The 18,479-nt window shown below is 67.9% G+C and overlaps 1 protein-coding gene across 4 annotated transcripts; it reads left to right on the plus strand.

The window, feature by feature from the left end:
• The first annotated feature begins 3,680 nt into the window (after positions 1 to 3,680).
• On the plus strand, positions 3,681 to 16,831 carry DUSP8 (dual specificity phosphatase 8). Of its 4 annotated transcripts, none has more exons than XM_051841372.3 (7): positions 3,681 to 4,045; positions 8,375 to 8,645; positions 10,033 to 10,171; positions 12,461 to 12,627; positions 13,156 to 13,315; positions 13,424 to 13,547; positions 13,642 to 16,831. In XM_051841372.3, the coding sequence occupies exons 2-7, from the start codon at positions 8,457 to 8,459 to the stop codon at positions 14,666 to 14,668; spliced, it is 1,806 nt and encodes a 601-aa protein (XP_051697332.1). In that variant the 5' UTR covers positions 3,681 to 4,045; positions 8,375 to 8,456; the 3' UTR covers positions 14,669 to 16,831. The 4 variants fall into 4 exon arrangements, with proteins under 4 accessions (XP_051697332.1, XP_051697330.1, XP_051697331.1 ...); XM_051841370.3 differs by having other exon boundaries at positions 3,683 to 4,045; positions 8,375 to 8,687; XM_051841371.3 differs by lacking the exon at positions 3,681 to 4,045 and adding an exon at positions 4,141 to 4,345 and having other exon boundaries at positions 8,375 to 8,687.
• The last annotated feature ends 1,648 nt before the right edge of the window (positions 16,832 to 18,479 follow it).

The following is an 18,479-nucleotide window of genomic DNA, read 5'->3' on the forward strand; positions in this document are numbered from 1 at the left end:
TCCAGCTCCCAGCTAATAGGCACCTGGGAAAGCAGTGGAAGACAGCCCAAGTGCCTGGGCCCCTGCACCCACCTGGGAGGTGAGGATGGAGCTCCTGGCTCCTGGCTTCAGCGTGGTCCAGCCCTGACTGGCTGTTACAGCCATCTGGGGAGGGAACCAGCAGATGGAAACTCGCTCTCTCGCTCTCTCTCTCTCTCTGTGTGTGTAACTCTTTCAAATAATTAAAAAAAAAAAAAACTTTTAAAAAAAGAAAACTCAGCACTGGGTGCTGGGGACTGGGGGCTGGGAGCAGGCACCTGCATCTGTCCTGTTGCTTTTCTAACCCAAAGCAAGCATGTGGAAACGTGACTCTGGCCCAGTCAGCAGACAGCACGCACTCTATGTGCTCCGCGTGTGCGTGTCAGAATGCCACAGTGGAAGCGGGCACCTGGCTCACAGCTAAGATGCCCGCAGCCCACCTCCGAGCTCCCGGCTGTGAGTCCCGGCCCCAGCTTCCCGCTAGTGTGACCTGGGAGGCAGCAGCGAGGGCTCCATGCTTGGGTCTCTGCCACCACATGGGAGACCAGGATGGAGCCCCCAGCCCAACCCCAGGTGTTACAGGCGTCTGAGGTATGAACCAGCAGATGGGACTGACTCTCTCTCACTCTCTCTCCTCTCTCTCTCTCATAAATAAATAAGTTGCTAAGTGTCTCAACAAAAACGAGGAAAGATACCAATCGAGCTGTGTATTCCCAGCATAAAACCAGGCTGCTCACTGGGAGCTCTGGGAGACAGATGCGGGTGACCGGGCCGTGGGAAAGCCACCCTGCGGAAGAATCTAGAAGGCATTTCCTGCAGTGAGAGAGGCCACACACAGGGAATACGTGCTGCATGTCTGTGTGAGGTGCAGGCACCGCGAGCGACACTGATGGCGACAAGTTGTCAGACGGCTGCAGGCAGTGGGTGCAGGGCCGGGGGGGGCGCTTCTTGTGCACACGGTTTCAGTTTCTGGGCACAGGGCTCTGCATGGCGGCGTGGACGCCGTCCCGCACCCTGACACGGCTGAGTTGGCAGACTGTGGGTGGTGCGTATTCAGACACAATAAAAACATGTTTTAAAGAGGCACGCAGGGGCTGGCGCTGTGGCGTAGCAGCTAAGGCCACTGCCTGCAGTGCCTGCATCCCGTAGGGGCAGCAGTTCAAGTCCCGGCCGCTCCACTTCCCATCCAGCTCTGTACTAAGGCCTTGGAAAGCAGTGGAAGATGGCCCAAATGCTGGGGACCCCTGCACCCGCATGGGAGACCCAGAAGAAGCTCCTGGCTCCTGGGTTTAGATTGGCCCAGCTCCAGCCATTGCAGCCATTTGGGGAGTGAACCAGCGGATGGAAGACCTCTCTCTCTCTCTCTCTCTCTCTCTCTCTCTCTCTCTCTCTCTCTCTCCCTGCCTTTCAAATAAATAATCTTAAAAAGAAGCAGCAGCAGCAAGGTATCCCCTGAGTGGGCAGCCAAGCTGCCTGCGCGTCAACAGGAAGCAGGAGGCAGGGGATGAGGGACAAGAGCCGGGCTGGGGACCTAATGCGTGGGCGTTTCCTGCAACCCGTGCTCTGAAACCACTGCGCGCAGATCAGCGAGAAAAAGGAACCTGGAAACAGAGGACACTGCTCTGACACCGACGACCTTGAACGACCTCCCCGCCGGCAGGTGAGGGCCGCCGAGCCTGCGCCGCGGCCTGCTGACAGCAGGGGGCGCGCGCGGACCGCCGGGCCGGCCGCGCGGTCCTGCCCAGCGTCCCGCGACCCCAGCGCGGGTCTTGGGTCCTGCCCGACCCCGGACACCGCCGCTGCCTGCCCCGAGGCGGCACCCGTAGGCCCAGGCAGGAGCGGCTTGCTCACCTGTGGGGGTTGCCGGGGCCTGACGTGGCGGCCACGGGCAGAACCTGAGCTGGCCGGGCAGCCGCAAACCCTGACCTCAGCCCCCAGCCCCACTGCTCCCACTCCCAACCGCACCCACACCTGATGCAGGGCCATGCTGGGCCTACCCGCTGGGAGCCATGAGCTCAGTGACCACCAGCCCAGGCCAGCGGGGGCCACGGGGAGAGGACACCCAGCACCTGCAGCGACGGCCCAGGGCTACCTGCTGGGTGCCTAAGAAAAGAGCCCGCAGTTTCTAGTAGGACCCTGCTAGGAAGGCAGGACAGCCCCAGGGACAGCCCAGGCCTCCAGGGAAGCTGTGTGCGGCCCCCACACCTGTGGGCTCCCCCACCTCCCAGACACAAGAGAGCCCTCCCAGCGGCATCCCCCCCGACCCCCGTGCCCATCCTGACCCAGCCCTGCGTGGGCCTGAGTGCCTCCAGCCAGGGCCTCCAGTCTCTGAGGTGCCCTCTCCTTCAAGGCCCAGCCTGGGGCAAGAAGCGAGGAAAGACCTGACCCTGCGCCAGCCCGGAACAGCCACGGGCTCCCAGGGCGCCTTCCCCCCAAGCGGTCCCTGTACCCTCTGTGCTAGCTTTGGGCCAGGGCAGTCTCCCCGACACACACACACACACACACACACTTCCTTGCACACACAACTGCCTGGGCTCCCCTGGGGCACTTACTAAACGCCTACTGTGTGCAGTGTGGGGAAGGGGGGGGCCTCCAGAGCCCTGTCTAGCCCCAGGCGGCAGTCCCAGCGCCAAGTCCTGAGCTCCCCGCCCAGCGGGGTGCCTGCATCATTCGTGCCAACACCGGGCGTCCTGGGGAGCCAGGCCCCTGTCGGGGTTCCCTGTGGGGTGGGCAGGTGTGTGGCAAAGTCTAGGTGTGCAGCCAGCTGCCTGCACCCCAGCCTGGGCCGGGGGTCCCTGCACCCTCTGCGTGCCCAGCGCAGGGTCTGGCCCAGAGAGGGCCCCCGGCAAGTATCTAAGGAATAGCAGGTGAGCGAGCGGCCGCCCGCTGCCCTCGGCCTCACTCCGCCGGCCTCTCCACCCGCGCAGGCACGGCCAGCGTCCCCGTCGCCTGCGTCTGGCTCTGGTGCGTTCGCTGCAAGCCCAGGCGTCGTGTAATCAGCCGCGTTCTGTTCCCGCCGCGCCGGGGCGTCCCCACGCCGGTGCATGTCAGGGTGGGCGCGCGGGGGCTGTTTGGGGCGGCTTTGCCCTGGGATTGTTAACAGCTGGGGGTGGGGGCGCAGCGCGGCACTGGGGGACTCCCCCCCGCGCGCGCGCAGCGCTCACAATGCGTGAGCCGAGTAAGCGGAGGTCTGGGGGGTTGTGGGGAGAGCGGGGAAACGCTTCGCCCGCCGCGGGAAGGCGCTCCCGAACAAAGGCGAGGTCGCGGGAGCGAGGCCGGCGCCGGCGCTGCTCCGGACGGGCTTGGAGAGGACCCTCGCGCGGACACGGTCGGCAGGAGCGCGGCGGGGCTGGCAGGCGGCCCCTCGGCTGCCGCAGGGCCCTGGGGCTGGGAAGGCTTCCTGGAGGAGGGGTCCTGGCGCTCGATCTGGGAGCCGCGTGGCCCCTTTAAGAGCCCGTGCCGGGCAGGGAGCAGGGCGCAGGGCGCAGGGCGCAGGGCAGCCCCGGCACCCGCCCCCCGGCCGCGCCTCTAATCTTCCCCAAAGCCGGGCTCCGGTTGACGTCACCTGCCCCCGAGCCGCGCGCGCTGATTGGCTACAGGTGACGTCAGGGGCTTTTTTCGCTCGGCATGACCTCATCCCCGCCGGCTGCCCCGCCCTCCGCCCCGGGCCTGTCACTCGCGGCCGCGCCGGCTCCGCGGCCCCCGCCCCGCCGGACGCCGGACGCCGGACGCCGGACGCTGGACGCCGGGCCGAGCCGAGCCGAGCCGGAGCAGCCCGGCCGCGCCCGCGGAGCGCGGGGCTGGGATGCGCGCCGCGAGCGCGCGTGCCCGCCCGCAGTGCGCGCGCCCCGGTTCGAGCGAGCGCTCCCCGCGGCGGCGGCGACGGCGACGGCGACGCGGCCCGCGCGCTCCCCTGGCCCCTGCCCCGGCTGCGCGGGCCCCCGCCGGGCCCATGGGCGGCGCGGCCGAGCGGGCGCCCTGAACGCGGCACGGGTCCCCGGTGCGCCCCGAGGAGGGCGGGAGCGAGGTGAGCGGGGCGCCGGCCAGGACGAAGGCGGGGGGCGGGGGGGACGGCTGAGGGTGCGAGAGGCGGCGTCCGGGCGGGGCCGATCGACGCGGGGCGGGAGAGCCCGGGGACCCCGCGCCTGGAGGGCGCCGGGGAGCGGGCGGCGGGCGCAGAGCGGCTCGGGCCACAGCGCACAGCCCTACCCGGCCCGGATCGCGAGGCTGCCGCGGACCTGGAAGCCCTGCCCCCGCCGACCGCAGCGCGCCGCGGACCCCGACCCGGTGGTCGCTTGCAGCCTGCTGCCGGCGACTCCTCCAGACGGTGTGTGTGTGTGGTGGGGGAGGAGGGTGAATACAACGGAGACCCAGAGGGCCACTGGAGGTCCAGCGTGGACCTGTCGCGCGCACCAGGGCACCCTCGTTGGGGGCCGGAATTGGAGACAGTCGCCCGGATCCTGAGCGGGCCGGGGGAATGCGGGGTCCTGGCCTTGGGCTGGGGAGGACCCAGAAGAGGGCTCCTTCCACGTCCACAGGGCTGCAGATCCCGTCTCCCTCGGGCCGGGCCGCCCGCACCCCGGCGCGCGCTCTACTGGCCTCTGCGGAATAAAAGACCCGCGTCTGCGCGGTACTGGGGGAGGGGCTGGCACGTCCAGGCTGCCCACGGCCGCCTCCCGGGCCATCTCCTGCCTAGGGAGGGGAGGGCGCAGCCCAGGTAGGGTACCCCAAAGTCTGGCGTGCGGGGGTGGGGGCAACAGCAGGCCCCGCACGCACCCCCACCTTCCCACTGACTGCTGCAATGGTGTCGCGGCTGCGGCTGGGGGCGTTGGGGGCCGTGGTGCCGCAGTGGCGGGGCTGCGAGCCCTGTGGGGGTGGAGGAGGGGCGGCTTGGGTGGGGGTGGGGTGCCGCAGGGTCCGAGAGGGAGCCCCGTCTCTGGCCTCGGTGGGGACCCAGAGCACCCTCAGAGCTGGCTCCAGGGCAGCCGGGTATGGCGACGCCAGGCCCTGCACAGGGAGGACAGAGTCCTAGGCACTCTCCCCAGCTGATAACAGTACACACACACACACACACACACCCGGGCCCGATCATGTGATCAGGGCTAGGCGTTCTTTCTGAAGTCTGGCTGGAGCACCTCCCTCCTGCTGCTTGCTCCCTCGTCCCCAGGGAGCACTCTGGGACCAGGGCTCCCCAAACAGAGATGCCCCAAGGTGCTTGCCCTCAGTCTGTGGCCCAGGGTCTCTCGCAGCCCCATCCTCCGCCCAGGCTGCGGCTCGGCGGTGCAGGTGCCTCTGGGAGCCGTCAGCTCCTGCTGGGGGAGCTGTGGTCAGCAGAAACCCTCAGCTCTGTGGGACTGGAACGGGCCAGGTAGGAGGGGAGCAAACAGGTATGGTCAAGTTCCCAGCCTCCGCTTCCACCGGCCCTGTGCGGAGCCCTCCCACCCCAGGCCCGGCCTGTGCCCCGCTCCGGGGCTCCCAGGGACTTTCCGTGCCACTCCCCCCCACGGCCATCTCCCAAATCCATGGCCTCCCCAAGCCCAGGCTGGCACTGGTGGGCATTGCCACTGGCCCAGTCAAGGTTTAGAGAGACCGGGGTGGGGGGCATGCTCACCCCTGGGAACCGCAGGGGCAGGTGCACTGGGGCAGTCTGGAGAGAGGAGATGGGGCGGAGCCGGTGGCATCCCTGAGTGACAGCGTCGGCAGACACTTCGGCATCCAGGTCCCTCCACTGCTGGCTGCCTTCCGAGGCTCTGCCTAGGTACGAGCCACAGCTGGTGACCCGCTGAGTCTGCCAGACCCAGCCCTGTCTCCCCGTGGGCCTGCCGTCCTGGCAGTGGCCGTGTGAGGGTAGTGAGCTCCCTGTCACTAGGCTGAGCAGCAGGGAGCTGGGGATGGCCCGGCACTCAGATTGTTGCTGGCCACTCACTGCCCAGGGACGTGAGTGTCGCCCATGGAGGGAGGCCTTGCGTGTGGGAACGGGGTGTGTGGGCTGCCCTGGAGCTCCCCCCCCAGCATAGATGTCCCCGGGTTCTCAGAAGGTTCTGAGGACGTGTGTGCAGCAGCACGTGTGTGCCTGGATTCCCCACACGCGTGTCTAATTGCACGGGAGACCCCGTGGGCTGTGGGCAAGAAGTGAGCACCAGCCCCGCGTGCGGAGTCAGTGCACAAAGGGGTGTGTTCTGCACCGGAGCCTCCGTGCTGTGTCCCTGGCCTCTGGGAGAGGGGCCGGGAAGGCCTCCTGCTGACTTTGGACTTGGAAGCCGCTTTGGTGAGGGTCTCAGGTCGGGCCTGGGTTCCCAGGAATGAGGCCCAACAGAGCTTGCGCCAGAGCTGGACTCCTGTCCTTGAAAGTGGAGACCCGGGCCGAACGGAAGCCCATCTGACCTGTTCTGCACCGGCTGACCTGCCCGGGCTGTGCCAAGGGTCTCCGCTCCCCCACCCCCACCTGCTGGGGCCCTCACTGCGGGAGGCCAGGGGTGAAGGGTCTGCCCCCCCAGGCCCTGCAGGAGGAGCCTCAGCCCAGCCCCTCCATGCACAGAGAAGGCTTCTGAGGGGGTAGATGCAAGTGGGCTGGGACCAGCACCGGGTAGGGTAGGGCTGGGGGTCATCACGGGGTCCCCGGCCTGCCGGCAGAGGCAGCGGGTGAGGACGGAGGAGGATGACCTGCCCACTGCAGAGGATCCTGCTGGCGGCTGCAGCCGCAGGAGCAGCCGTTGCCTGGTGCCTCTGCTGTTGCCATGGCGACAACGGAGGTGCTAACTTGCTAATGAGTCCCCTCGGCTGCAAATAACAATACTAGGGTGGTTAATAGGGCCACGTTCCAGCGCAAGTGTTCCTGGGGAGGCAGGGCCAGCCAGGTACGAGGCCCCAGAGCCAGTCCTCCCGCCCCCCTGCAGCCCCTGCCCCCAGCCTGCCTTGTCGCTAGGGCTCAGGTGCCCCCCTCCACTGGCCTCGACGCCCATCGGTAGATCTGCACCCACATTGGGCAGTATGGATTCCAGGCCCTGTGCTGGGGGTCCTGCTGGCTTCTGTTTGAGCTGAGGGACAACCTACCCACTTAGCAGATGAGCACATTGAGGCTTTGGCTCCCTGGCATCCCCTCCCCACTATGGCTCTCTCAGGTGCTGGGGCAGGGGTGGGGGTGTGCAGGGCAAGTGGCTGTGGCCTGTCACCACTTCCAGGAGTCACCTCACTGGGCAGGGACCCCCTCAGGGCAGAGATGCCCAGGGCAGGCAGGGACCCCTCAGTGGACCGGGAGCCCCTTGTAGGTGCAGCCTGGAGGGCAAGTGTCTGGGAACCGACCCCTAATCCTTGCCCACCGCTCAGAAGTGCCACGTTCCTCAGTAGCTTTACCCTGTCTCACTGGCCCACGGGGCAGCAGGAGGCACCCCAGGCTACAGGGGAGGTGGCGGGGACTGGACACAGAGACCCCAGCAGGCGAGCAGAGGGGCCGGGACTCACCGCGCGGAGGGGCTGGGAGCTGCCCCAGCAGTGGGCAGGGCATGCCGACCTGGGGTCAGCTGCATCATGGCTGCTATGGGTGACATGTGGACATTGTGTTTCTCCTACTGCTGCCTTGAGCCTCAGTTTCCCGTAGTTAATTCAAACTGTGTCTCCTTGGGGGCTGTGAGGCTCGGGTGGGCCTAGAGCAAGGCCAGTCCTGGCAAGTGGTGGGGAGCTTGGGCCCTGCAGGGGCGGGGGCGCAGGGGCTGCCAGGGGCCCCAGATACCAAGCTTCCTCCTACTTCCTCCATGCACCCCTTAGCCTGAGGGTGTCTGAAGCCATCTGAAAGCCCCAGCACCCCAAGCATCCCAGGTACACTGACCTTGGTCCTAAGGCTGCCCTCACTCTGTGAGGCAGGAGTGGCCCCCATCACAGTGCCCAGCCCTCCCACCCTCCTCCAGGAGCCCGTCAGTCCAGTCCCCACTGTGACCAGGATTATCGGCTTAGGTCAGCCGCTGTGCACACTAGGCTGGTGGTGGGGAGCAGGGGAGATGCCGAGGCGGGGAGAGGCAGGTTGGAGTGCGACAGGCAAGTTCTCTGCTTTGCCAGGGGCCCTGGGAAGCCTCGGAACCAGAGAAGGGAGAGGGCTGCATCCAGGTGTGGATGAGCCGTCCTGGAACTGTCAGTCAGTGAGCCCCAGGGCCCCGTGGAAGCTCCCCCTGGCCCGACCCGGCCCGAGACCACCCACCTGGCCCCGCCGTGTCCTGCTGAGAGGCCTGCAGGACAGCTGGGCTGGGCTCCCACGGACCCTCCCAATGCAATGAGGCCTCGGGTCACACTCGGGGAGGGGGGCCCCTGACACTGGTGCATCCCGGGAGCCCCGGGAGCTCTGACCGCCCTCTTCTCCCCTCAGGTCTGCTGCCATGCGCTAGGGCACTCGGGACGCGAGGCCACACCCTCCTCACTCCGGGGGTCAGCCTGCCCACTGCCCCACCATGGCCGGGGACCGGCTCCCGAGGAAGGTGATGGACGCCAGGAAGCTGGCCAGCCTGCTGCGGGGCGGGCCCGGGGGGCCCCTGGTCATCGACAGCCGCTCCTTCGTGGAATACAACAGTTGCCACGTGCTCAGCTCCGTGAACATCTGCTGCTCCAAGCTGGTGAAGCGGCGGCTGCAGCAGGGCAAGGTGACGATCGCCGAGCTCATCCAGCCGGCCGTGCGCAGCCAGGTACCCGGCCGTGGCCGCACCGGAGTCCACAGCTGAACGGGGGCCTGGGACCAGGCAGCGAAGCCGGGCTCCGGGATGTCACTGGGGAACCTTGCCCCCACTCCCCACGTGCTCCTCAGCACTGCAAGGTGTCTCCTCCAGGGAGGCCCTCCTGCCGCATCTCCCCAGCCCCCTCTTTCCTGAGCCTGCTGACCCCACCTGGGAGTCCAGGCTCCCCGAGTTTGCCTCCAAGCACACAAGGCAGGTCGGTGCCCCCAAGGCCCAAACAGGGCTCAGAAAGGAGCCTGCTGAGTAGAGGGAGGTGGGACCGCGCAGGGGTACAGCTGGACGCAGCTGCTCTGACCTGTGAGGACAGGGTGGGGGGCTGGCAAGGGGACTGCAGTCTTTAGGGAACATTGTCCCAGCTCGTTCCTCCCCAGGACCGCCCAGCTAAGGGGGCCAGGAGGCCGGGGCCGGGGACCCGTGCAGGTGCCCCCCCCAGGCCTCCGGCGGGGCACGGGGCACATGTGGCAGCCCGGGACCTGGTCCCAGGTGGGACGGTGCATTTGGCTGTGCCCCCACTCCAAGCCACAGCAGGCTCCCTGCTGCTCCAGTGGGGGGAATCTGGTGATTAATCACCCCCAGCGAGGACTCCAGGCCGGAGTGTGAGCCTATTGGCTGCTGGTGACATCATCCAGCCCGGGTTGGCGGCTCAGCTGGCTTAAGGGCTGAGTGTGCTGGGGTGGGGAGGGGGGGTGGCCGCTGCTCTCTGAGCAAAAGCCGCTTAACATCTGGCCCCAAGGCCCCTCCCTCAGAGTGGGGGAGGGGAGGAGGAACCCCAGCCTCCAGCTGCTGCCTCCGGAGTGGGGGTGGGGGACACTCCTGCTGCAGCCCTCAGGGTCTCCACGGGGCTGGGGAGGGAAGGAGAGGCCCAGCAGCTCCAGCGAGACCCCCACCCAAAAGACCCGCCCAACTCCTCTGCCTGTGCCCAGGCCCCCCGGCCATGTGCCCTGTCACTCTTGGTGCCCAGCAGGTGCACCCCCCCCAGCCATCACCTGCGTCTACTTGACGCCAGCCTGGCCACAGGGGACACACGTGTCCCCCCTCCCCTGTGTGGCTGGAGAGGGCACGAGCCCTCTCTGTGCCTCCCCGACCCTGTGGCTGTCTGTGTGGGCCTGGACATTTATACCTATCCAGGTGTGAGCACATCTGTGCCCCCAGCAGGCAGAGAGTGGGCGTGGGCAGGGCACCTGCCATCCCCTCAGGCAGCAGCCCTTTCTTTGGGCAGGGGTGGGTGGGTGGCAGCAGGGGGCTGGGCTGTCAGACAGGTGCAGGCAGCCCTGACCGCTGCCCTCACGGCCCCCAGGTAGAGGCCGCGGAGCCGCAGGACGTGGTGGTCTATGACCAGAGCACGCGGGACGCCAGCGTGCTGGCCGCCGACAGCTTCCTCTCCATCCTGCTCAGCAAGCTGGACGGCTGCTTTGACAGCGTGGCCATCCTCACAGGTGAGCTCCGGGGAGCCTCCCTCTCCGCAGCCCCCTTGCAGCGTGGCAGGGCCCGAGGGTGTCTGCGGAGGCCACGTCTGTAGGGGCCCAGGCAGGAGAGCAGGGGGATCCCTGAGAATGACTCGCTTGTGCAGGGGCGAGCGACCGGGAGAGACCCTCTCTGGGAACCCCCTGTGAGCTGGGACCGGTCCCACCCTGCTGCCCAGGGGCCAGTACAGGGCTCCAGGGTCTACACATGGCCTGGCCAGCCAGCCCCCCCACACGTCCATGGAATCCCCTCCTGGAGGTGGCCCAGGTCCCAGGGACACACCTCCTCCCCCGCATGGGTCTGGGGTCTTTGTTGACGCTCATGCCCTGGCCTCTGTGTACCAACCACAGGGCTGTGGCAGGCGGAGTGGGGCGTGTGGAGGGCTGCACACAGTGTCCCCACCTCCCATACACACACACCAACGGAGGCACTGGGCTCCTGACAGGTGCAGGCACAGCTGGGCCAGTCCTCTGCCTCCGGCGGCCAACAGGAGTGGGACCTTCCGCCCTGCCTGTGAGGGAGGCTGCCCAGGGGCCTGAGCATCGTCTGGGAGCCTTGGGTGGTGGGCAGGGGTGGGTGACACAGGCTGCCCCTTCTCCGTGACTGTAGTGTGAGTCGAGGGCCCCACCCCTCTAGGCCAGGGTGTCTGCAGGGTGGTCGTCACCGCACGCGTGTACCCGCGTCTGTGTGCACTCACGTGCATTCCACCTCTGGTGTATGCACCTTGCACCCGTCTCAGAGGGGTTTGCATGAACTCCTGGGGTACCTGGGGGCAGGAGCGCCTCCCCAGGCCCCAAGGAAGGCCACGGCCTAGGACCGACCACTCATTCTGGCCTATGCCCCTCCCTTGTCACCTCAGCCCCTCCAGGACTGGCGCCCAGAGCTCCCTGGGTCTGGGGGACAGGGGTTCCGCTGGGATTCCCCATGCCTCTCACTTTGAGGGGGAGGGGGAGGGCAGGTGGGGAGGACAGTCCGCAGGCCCTGTCCCTCCAGGGGGCTGACCTCCGGCAGGCATAGGAGGGGGTGGCAGCGTCCGGGGCCCCACGGCACCCTGCTCGGCATCTGGGGGCCGGGGACCTGGGGCAGCCCTGCTGCCTACAGTCACGCTGTGCACCCGGCAGCCTCCCGAGGAAGGGACTGCTTCTCCCCATCTCCAGGGTCCCCCAAAGTCACGCCTTCCTTTGCGGCACACGGGCTCTCCGGCAGTGCTGGGCTAGGGATGACGGCCAAGCGCCTCAGCAAACCTCCAGGTCCCCGGCACAGCCTCCTCCGGGGGACCTGGGACCCTGCCTCTTCCCAAGGGTAGCGAATGCCTCAACTTAGAAGCAGCAGCCCACCTGCTGGGGTAGGGGTGGGGCTGGTATCCCCAAAATGTGAACAGCCCCAGAAGTCACCGAGCAGGTCTCGGCTCACCCTGTCACGAGCTGACGGCTACTGCCTGGTTTCTGGTGTGAGTCAGTGGTCACCCCAGCCAGGACAGGTGTGTCCAGGGCCACTCATACAGGACGAGGAAGCCGAGGCCAGAGGCGTGCTGTTCGTGGGCACAGAGTCGGAGGCACCAGGACGGGCTGCGAAGCGCCCCTCCACCAGCCTGTAGCCCAAGACTCGGCGGCAGGGTGCGTGCCAGCTGTGTGCAGAACCGGTGCCCACTGCTGCCCTGGGCACGCCTGCTGCCCCAGGTGCCTCTGCGCCTCTGTCTTCTGCTGGAGCAGAGCCGCGGCCTGACCACAAATGCCCCTGCCGGCTGTGCCAATCCCACGGGGTGATGTCATGCCCCGGGGGGAGGAGGTCCCCCACAAGCACTTGCCTCGCAGTCCTGGCACCCAGGCCAGGGCCTGGGGCTGTCGGCCAGCTGCAGGCAGGGAAGGATTGCATCAGCTCAGGGTAGGCCCGGCCTGGCCACAGGCCTGAGTGCCAGAGCTCGGAGAGGCTCCCGCCCCGACCCGAGACCCCCACGGCCTCCGGGTCCAGCACGTGCCGTGCTGGCCACCTCCAGCCCACATTTTTATGGGCATCACAGCAGCGTCGTCCGCGGGGCCAGCCCCTAATTAGCGTGGGGAGGAATGTGGGTGTCGTCTCCTGGTGCAGACTGTAAATGCTACAGCAGGTGCCGCCCGCCCGGAGAGAGCCGTCCTCCAGCCCGAGACCAGGTGCTCAGGCCGGGCGCGGGCCGGGGGTCCCCCTGGGCATGGCTGAGCCCTGCGTGGATGGGGACCTTGTGCTGTGTGGCCTCACGCGTCTCCCTCTCCCTCCTCCCGCAGGGGGCTTTGCCACCTTCTCCTCCTGCTTCCCCGGCCTCTGTGAGGGCAAGCCCGCTGCCCTGCTGCCCATGAGCCTCTCGCAGCCCTGCCTGCCCGTGCCCAGCGTGGGCCTCACCCGCATCCTGCCTCACCTCTACCTGGGCTCTCAGAAGGATGTCCTCAACAAGGTGTGTGCACAGGGCAGGGGGAGGGGGGCGGTGGGAGCCCGGGCAGCCTCACCCAGAGGGGTGGTCTGGGGAGGGGCTGGGGCCAGCCAGGCTCCGATAGATAAGCTCAGGTTGGGGGCAGAGGCGGCCCAAGGCTCCCCTCCCCACCCCACCCCGCACAGGAACACACAGGGCTGGAGGAGGGGCCTAGCAGGGCGGGCATGCCAAAGTGCTGATGTCACCAGGCCCCTGGCCAGCTCTGAAAGACTCCCGTGTTTTAAAAAGCAGTGACGACCGATGGACGGGATGGGACAGGAAGTGGGGGGGGCGGGAGCCAAAGCCACCACCCAGGCAGCCATGAAATGCCTGGGCAGGGATCAGAGAGGTGGAGGGGGCGGGGACTCCCCACGCCCTCAGACCAGGAGGCTCTCCGCGCACGTTCTGAGCCCCAGGAGCCCCCAAGATTCTACAGCCCTTCCCTGCCGCAGGAGAAGGCCACCCCAGGGCGTCCCCCTCCCCACCCCCTTCTGACCCGTCCTGCCCTGCCAGGACCTGATGACCCAAAACGGCATAAGCTACGTGCTGAACGCCAGCAACTCCTGCCCCAAGCCCGACTTCATCTGCGAGAGCCGCTTCATGCGCATCCCCATCAACGACAGCTACTGCGAGAGGCTGCTGCCCTGGCTGGACAAGTCCATCGAGTTCATCGGTGAGGTCTGCGGCCAGCGGGAGGGGCGGGGCCGCCGGCGCGCCCGGGGGCGGGGCCGAGGGTGCCCAGCCCGGGAGCTCAGCCCTCACCCCCGCCCCCCGCCCCCAGATAAGGCCAAGCTGTCCAGCTGCCAAGTCATTGTCCACTGTCTGGCTGGCATCTCCCGCTCTGCCACCATCGCCATCGCCTACATCATGAAGACTATGAGTATGTCCTCCGATGACGCCTACAGGTGGGTGCCCGCCCCTGCCCTCCCCCACACACCCTGCGCTCCCCGAGGGGCGGAGCTGGAGGCCTGAGCCCAGCCCCCCCGGTCGCCGCTGCAGGTTCGTCAAGGACCGGCGCCCGTCCATCTCGCCCAACTTCAACTTCCTGGGCCAGCTGCTGGAGTATGAGCGGAGCCTGAAGCTGCTGGCCGCCCTGCAGGGGGACGCGGCGTCCTGCCCGGGGACGCCTGAGCCGCTCCCGGGCCCGGCGCCCCTGCCGCGGCTGCCTCCACCTACCTCAGAGGGCGCTGCCACCGGGAGCGCCGCGGCCGGCGCGGCCAGGGAGGGCGGCCCGAGCGCCGGCGGGGAGCCCCCCGCGCCGCCCGCGCCCGCCGCCGCGCCGGCCACCAGCGCGCTGCAGCAGGGCCTGCGCGGCCTGCACCTCTCCTCCGACCGCCTCCAGGACACCAACCGCCTCAAGCGCTCCTTCTCGCTGGACATCAAGTCGGCCTACGCCCCGAGCCGGCGGCCCGACGGCCCCGGGCCCCCCGACCCGGGCGAGGCCCCGAAACTCTGCAAGCTGGACAGCCCGTCCGGGGGCGCGCGGGGCCTGCCCTCCCCGGGCGCCGACAGCCCCGACGCCGCCGCGCCCGAGGCGCGCCCGCGGCCCCGCAGGCGGCCCCGCGCCCCTGCCGGCTCCCCTGCCCGCTCCCCGGCGCACGGCCTGGGCCTGAACTTCGGCGACGCGGCCCGGCAGACTCCGCGGCACGGCCTCTCGGCCCTGTCGGCGCCCGGGCTGCCCGGCCCCGGCCAGCCCGCCGGCCCTGGGGCCTGGGCACCGCCGCTGGACTCCCCGGGCACGCCGTCGCCCGATGCGCCCTGGTGCTTCAGCCCCGAGGGCGCGCAGGGCGCGGGCGGCGCGCTGCGGGCGCCCTTCGGCCGGGCGGGCGCGCGGGCCGAGGCCCGGGACGCGCGGACCGGCTGGCCGGACGAGCCGACGGCGCCCGACGCGCCGTTCACGCGGCGCAGCTGCCAGATGGACTTCGAGGACGGCCGGGCCGAGGGCCGCGCGCGCGGCGAGGAGCTGGCGGCGCTGGGCAGGCAAGGCAGCTTCTCGGGCAGCGTGGAGGTCATCCGCGTGTCCTGACGCCGCCGCGGCCGCGGGGCGTGTGCGTCGTGCAGAGCACGGAGGACGGTAGATGGTTTTACTGCGATTTTTACCGAGAAGTGAATATTTCGATTTTTATTTATTTAAGCTGTTGACTGCCCGTGACTTGGCCACGGCGCTGGCGGGCCTCGGGGCTCTATTTTTACTGTCCGGTATTTAAACGGAAACTCACGTTTCTAAGCAATACGAGGCCACCAGCAGTGGCAAGCTGGGGCGCCAGGCCTGGGGCCCCCTCCCCGGGAGGGGAGACACTGCTGAGCTTTGCAAAGAGGCTGCCCAGCTTTCGTGCACTTTTTACATAAGAAAAAGGGGAAAAAAGGAAAAAAAAAGTCTTTGCCACAAACTGAGCCGCAGACCCTCCCTCCTCTCTCCTCCCCTCCCCCTTCCTTCTCCGGCTCTGCACCCAAGAAGTAGGCTGGGGTGGTGATGCCAGGAGCTGGTATACCTGTGGCTGTGGTGCCAGCCCTGTGCCAGCTCCAGGTGCCAAGTCTTGGTGGCACAGAGGGCAACCATGTGCACAGCTCCCCAGGGCTGACCCCAGTAGCTGCTGAGGGCCACTGGACCCAGGGTGAGGGGCTGCAAATGGGGGCCTGGCGGCTCCCCAGCATCTGATGGGGGTGGGAACGCGCCTGGGCCTGGGCCAGGGCCAGTTGCCCTGGTGACCCGGAGAGGCCGCTCCTAAGCCAGATTACACAGGGAGCCGCCTGCTTTGGGGGGAAGCACCGCCCAGAGGAGCTTGGCCCTGGGTGGGGGTGTTGGGCGGGAGGCTCGGGACCCCACTGGGGGAGGGAGGGGTCTGCGCCCAGGTGTGAGGCCAGGGTAGCTTTGAGGGCTCCCTGCAGCCAGCCCCAGGCCGGGGCCCCAGGCTGTGCACCTGCAGGTCCAGGAGGCCTCGGGGAGCAGGTGCTGCCTCGCACCTGCCAGACCCTCCCGCTCTGAGCAGGCCGAATCCTGAGCTCCAGGCAGAGGAAGACCCGGGTCTGCCCCACCCCCAAGGGGGCCTCAGGGGAGGGGCCCCCTGCCCTGGGGTGGCTGTTCTCCTGGCAGCTTCAAGGTGATGTGCCAGCCCCCACCTCCAGGTGGCGTTGGGCCCAGGTGGGCCAACCTGGGGGTGAGGGTGGGGGAGAAGCCCCAGCTGCCCCCCCACAGCCTCTGGGCCACTGGACCCCAAGGCTCTGGGGACCGGAGGAGCTGCGCCCAGCCCTCAGGGGCCCCTGAACCTGGCAAGGGAGGAGGGAGTGGCCGCCTTGCTTGGGAAGGGCCAGGGGCTGGGCAGGAGGGCGGGCGGCCCAGCAGGTGGGAGGCCCCTCTGCCCCCCCCCCCCCGCCCCGTGTCTTCTTTCTCTGTTCTTTTGACCCCAGCCTTGTGTCCCTGTCCGCAGGGAGTGCTGTTCCTGCCCCTCCGTCCCCACAGCCCCGACCCCCCAGGAGATAAGCTATCTTTGTTGTATTTGCAATCTCTTAGAGGTTTGAGTATTTATTACTATGGGTTAATTATTATGATTATTGCGTCTGTGGACCCGCCTCCTGTACGTCTGTCCCTGTTGGGTTTCCCAGGTGACCCTGGGTGTGGAGGATGCACTGGCTCTCACCTCCTCGCCCCCCCAAGCCCCCTCCCTGTGCTGTCCGGGAGACAGCGGTCTGGGGCCACTGGTTGGGCCCTGAAACCCTGGAGGGGGGTCCCACAGCCCTACCTCCCCACTCCCTTCCCTTCCTCGGCGTGGCGTCGTCCTGGCTGTGGGGGGCTTGGTGACCTCTGCTCTCACTACTGCAGGCCCAGACCCGAAGTGAGCAGCAGAGGCGGAGGACAGCTCGGTTGCTGCCTCCTCCCCTTTGCCGGGGAGACAGGGCCCCCCACAATGGTCACTTCCTGCCCAGCACTTGGGGTCTGGAGGGGCCACTGCCCAGTTCTCCCCCAGCCTCCTGCCCACTGCCCGCCCCCTGCCCCGCTGCTGGGCACAGAGACTGCCCCAGAATGGACCAGGCCCCTCGTGTTATTTGCTGGAAAGTCCAGTGGAGGAGAGGTGGCCGGTCCCCCCACCCACGGCCCCCGGTCGCTGTGGACTGGGCTGCCAGCCCCCTCCCCCACCCCCTTTTGTATCTGGAGATAATGTGTTGTAATAAATCCCGCACCCAGGTTTTCCTGGGGGCTCCTCTGCCTCTTTTCTTCAGGCTGGGGTGGGGTGTGTCGAGGTGGGGGCAGAAGCTCCGAGGGGCTTCTGGGGGGTGCCCACCTGCGGGGCTCACCAGAGCTGGGGTGGGGGAGGGGCGCCACTCTGCCAGTGCAGGCTGCTGAAGGTGTGAATAAGTCAAAACCGTGTAAATAAAACCATTTTGCATTCACCCCCACCATCCAGGCCGGCCGGCCCTGCCCTCCACCCCACCAGGTGGGACAGCGCCTGTGGAGTGGCATGCAGCGACAGAAGCAGTGGTGGCCGGTGCTGGACGCCCATGCGGCTCCCAGAACACAGATTCTTCTGTGCGGCTTTCCCGGGTCCCGGGGACGCGCACACACTGGCGCTCACCGTGCGCCAGGCGGGGTGGACCCTAGGCGCTTTCAGGAGCGGAGGGCGTCCTCACTGCTGCCCCGGCCTGGCCTGCCTGGCCTGGGGGCCCTTCCTGACTTCAAGAAGCGCCAGCGGCCCCTGCGCCTTCCCGGAAGGCAGAGGGAGCGAGAGGAGAGCAGGGGAGGACAAAGCCAGCAGTGCTGCGGGCTGGAGCCCCACATCCCGGCCGCCTGGAGGAGGCAGAGAGCTGGAAGCATCCTTGGACTCCAGCAGGGCTATTTTTAGCTCAAGAACATCTATTTATAACTCTGGCAGCCCCTAGGAGTCAATAAAACCCAGGACTGGATAAAAGCTGCTGGTGGCTTCCAGAACATGGAGCCCCCCCTGCCCCCCGGCAGTGCAAGCGAACTTGACCGCAGGAGCTGGGGGCAGGGCCCCTCCTGGGCACCGGGGCGGGGGCCGCTGTTACCACCTCAGCTGGGGTGCCAAGGTCAACTTGACTTGAAGCAAGAGTAAGACGCTGCTGGGGTGACCGTGCCCGGCTACTGCGCTGAGCCCCGCTTCCACAGAGCGCTAGGCCGAGATGGGGGGGCTGGGGGTCACAGGTTGTTGAAGCCTTGTGCTTACCTCCTGGGGGCTGCAGGCGGGCTCCTGGTCCTTGCATACAGAAGGCACCCAGCGAATGGCCAGTGAACGATACACAAGCTGTCCGGAACCCGACGCCACACCAGAGCCCAGTTCAACCTTCTCGGGGCCCAGGGCAAAGCTGGGGCTGTACTCGGTCCCCTGATCTCCCAGGCACCACTGCTTGCGCCCCTCCCCTCCCCAGGCAGTCCCTGGTCCCACAGGCCACTCAGGCCCCACCAGCCGCTGTACTCCCGGGGGGCAGTTCACCAGGTTCAGAACCCCAGGGGCTCAGTGACGAGTGGGCAGACCCTTGCTCAGGGCAGCTCCCAGGAGGGGCATGTCCTGACGTCCAATGGCCAGGCTGGGTTGGCAGAGGCTGCGCAGGTGTGTGGTGGTGGACGTGGGGGCTGTTGCCAAGGGCCACGGATGGGAGGGAGGAGAGAGGCAGGGCCGCTCATGGCTGGGGGCCCGCAGCTGAGGGCCTCTGGCCCAGGCCAGGTGGGGGGGAACAGGTGCATTCTCCGTGACTCGGAATGGTGGGGGTGGGGGTGGGGCTGGAGGAAACTGAGCCTCTGAGGATCTGGACTCCAGCAGTCTCAAGGGAGGGTGCAGAGGCCAGGCAGGGTCGCAGCTATTCCCAGCAGCCTTTGCAGTGGG

The sequence above is a fragment of the Oryctolagus cuniculus genome, chromosome 1 (assembly GCF_051225735.1).
Source record: "Oryctolagus cuniculus isolate XC-2025 breed Fujian yellow rabbit chromosome 1, ASM5122573v1, whole genome shotgun sequence".
NCBI lineage: Eukaryota > Metazoa > Chordata > Mammalia > Lagomorpha > Leporidae > Oryctolagus > Oryctolagus cuniculus.